At 37.2% G+C, this 1,721-nt stretch overlaps 1 protein-coding gene across 1 annotated transcript in view; it reads left to right on the top strand.

Moving 5' to 3' along the window:
• Positions 1 to 1,294: 1,294 nt before the first annotated feature.
• The window catches only part of LOC106633719 (tripartite motif-containing protein 16), a gene marked incomplete in the record, with an annotated part of 3,420 nt that continues 2,993 nt past the window's right edge, over positions 1,295 to 1,721 (top strand). Inside the window, 1 exon segment of the mRNA XM_014340810.2 lies at positions 1,295 to 1,721. Within this exon segment, the coding sequence (XP_014196296.2) occupies position 1,721 (1 nt within the window).

Genomic DNA, 1,721 nt, shown 5'->3' with positions numbered 1-1,721 from the left:
GACTCCGCACGCACACACACATTAAAAAAAAATATATATATATATATTTTTTTTAAAGTTGCCTCAACAAAAGGGCACCTTGGGCACCCATCAGGAAAGGGGCGGGTGCTCAAGCCCCTTTAGCCACCCCCTCTGCACGTGCCTGCTGCCAGGTGACACTTGTTACATATTAAAATTAATAATTTGCAATAAATAAGACTTTAAGCAACGACTGAGACCATAAACACTTTAGGAGAGTGTTTACTGAGATCTCAGATGAAAAAACTCAAAAAGGGGCAGCTTCTTATCGATCTTATTGATCTAAAGTGGAATTACTCTGTGGAGACTGAAATTTTCATTTTTAGAGCATTCTGAAATCCTTAAAAGAGTAGGTCGTATCTTGGCATTTTGAAAAGGCTTTTATTTTGGAAGGCAAAATCAGAATGCTTTGAAATTAACTTGGCAACATCGTGAGGTTGGATACTGTTGATCTAAAGTGGAATTACCCTCTGGAAACAGCAATTTTCATTTTTAGAGCATTCTGAAACCACTGAAAGTTAGGTCTTAAATGGGCAAATTCAACAGGCCATTAGTTTGGAAGGTAAAATCAGAAAGACTTGAAATTGATATGGTAAAATTGCGAGGTTGTATACTCTTGATCTAAGGTGAAATTATCCCGTGGAAACAGGATTTTTTCTATTTAGAGCATTTCGAAATCATTACAAAAGTAAGTCATATATGGGCAATTTCAATGGGCCATTACGTTGGAAAGTAAAATCAGACTGACTTGATATTGACATGGTATCACTCTGGGGCTTTATACTGTAAATACAAAGTGAAATTACCCTGTGGAAACAAGATTTTTTCTTTTTAGAGCATTTTGAAATCGTTAGAAGAGTAAGTCAAATATGGGCAATTTCAAATGTCTGTGGTTGGATAGTGTTGATACAAAATGCAACTAGTCTTTGGAAATATGACTTTTGCTTTTAAGAGCATTCTGAAGTCATTGAAAGAGTAGTTAAAAAATGAAAATTCACAGGGCTTTTACTTGGAAATCCAAAATAAGATGGCCTTGATATTGACAGGGCGCTATTGGGGTACAATGTTGAGTCATGTAGATCTAACATTAAAGTTTGTAAACAAGCCTAAATTATGTTATTATGTTCTTAACATATTTGTTAATTCACTCGAAGTTGGCTTTTATTTTGAAATCCGGTTTCCACATCCATTCCCGTAATACTTTGAATACACAGGGAACAGAAAACAAACTGGAGGCTGGCTTGACTGCAAGTAGTTAACGAAAGATTTCTCGACACACCCTCCGAAGCTTCAGCACAGTGTCCCCCATCACTATTTTTACGTGTGTGCTTCGTATTTTTGAGTGGAGTGGAGAACCCAGATGTCAACAAAAATCGATCCACGCATTTGTAAATCTTAGTTCACCTTTTTGGATCATATCATGCGCATTCGTAGCCCTTTTTTACGCAAATTTCCCTCCATACTCGTTGGCACCTCCTACATTAAGTAGGAGTTCATGAGAAATGAAACCTAAGTTAAACCATTATAAAACAGCTGCAGTCACGCTGGTCTGACCCCACCCCTTCAGTGTGAATCAGAGAGTCAACAGAGACTCTTTGTAAAGTCCGTTAGAGACACGAGCAAAATTCGAGGACTTGAAAGACTTGAACTTGAACAAGGAATCATTTTTAACTTATCTAAACGGGACATCCTGCTTTAAAAAA

Source organism: Haplochromis burtoni, unplaced genomic scaffold, assembly GCF_018398535.1.
Source record: "Haplochromis burtoni strain Fernald_Lab_line unplaced genomic scaffold, NCSU_Asbu1 Contig_388, whole genome shotgun sequence".
Classification (NCBI taxonomy): Eukaryota; Metazoa; Chordata; class Actinopteri; order Cichliformes; family Cichlidae; genus Haplochromis; species Haplochromis burtoni.
This window is presented reverse-complemented; position numbering and strand designations above follow the sequence as displayed.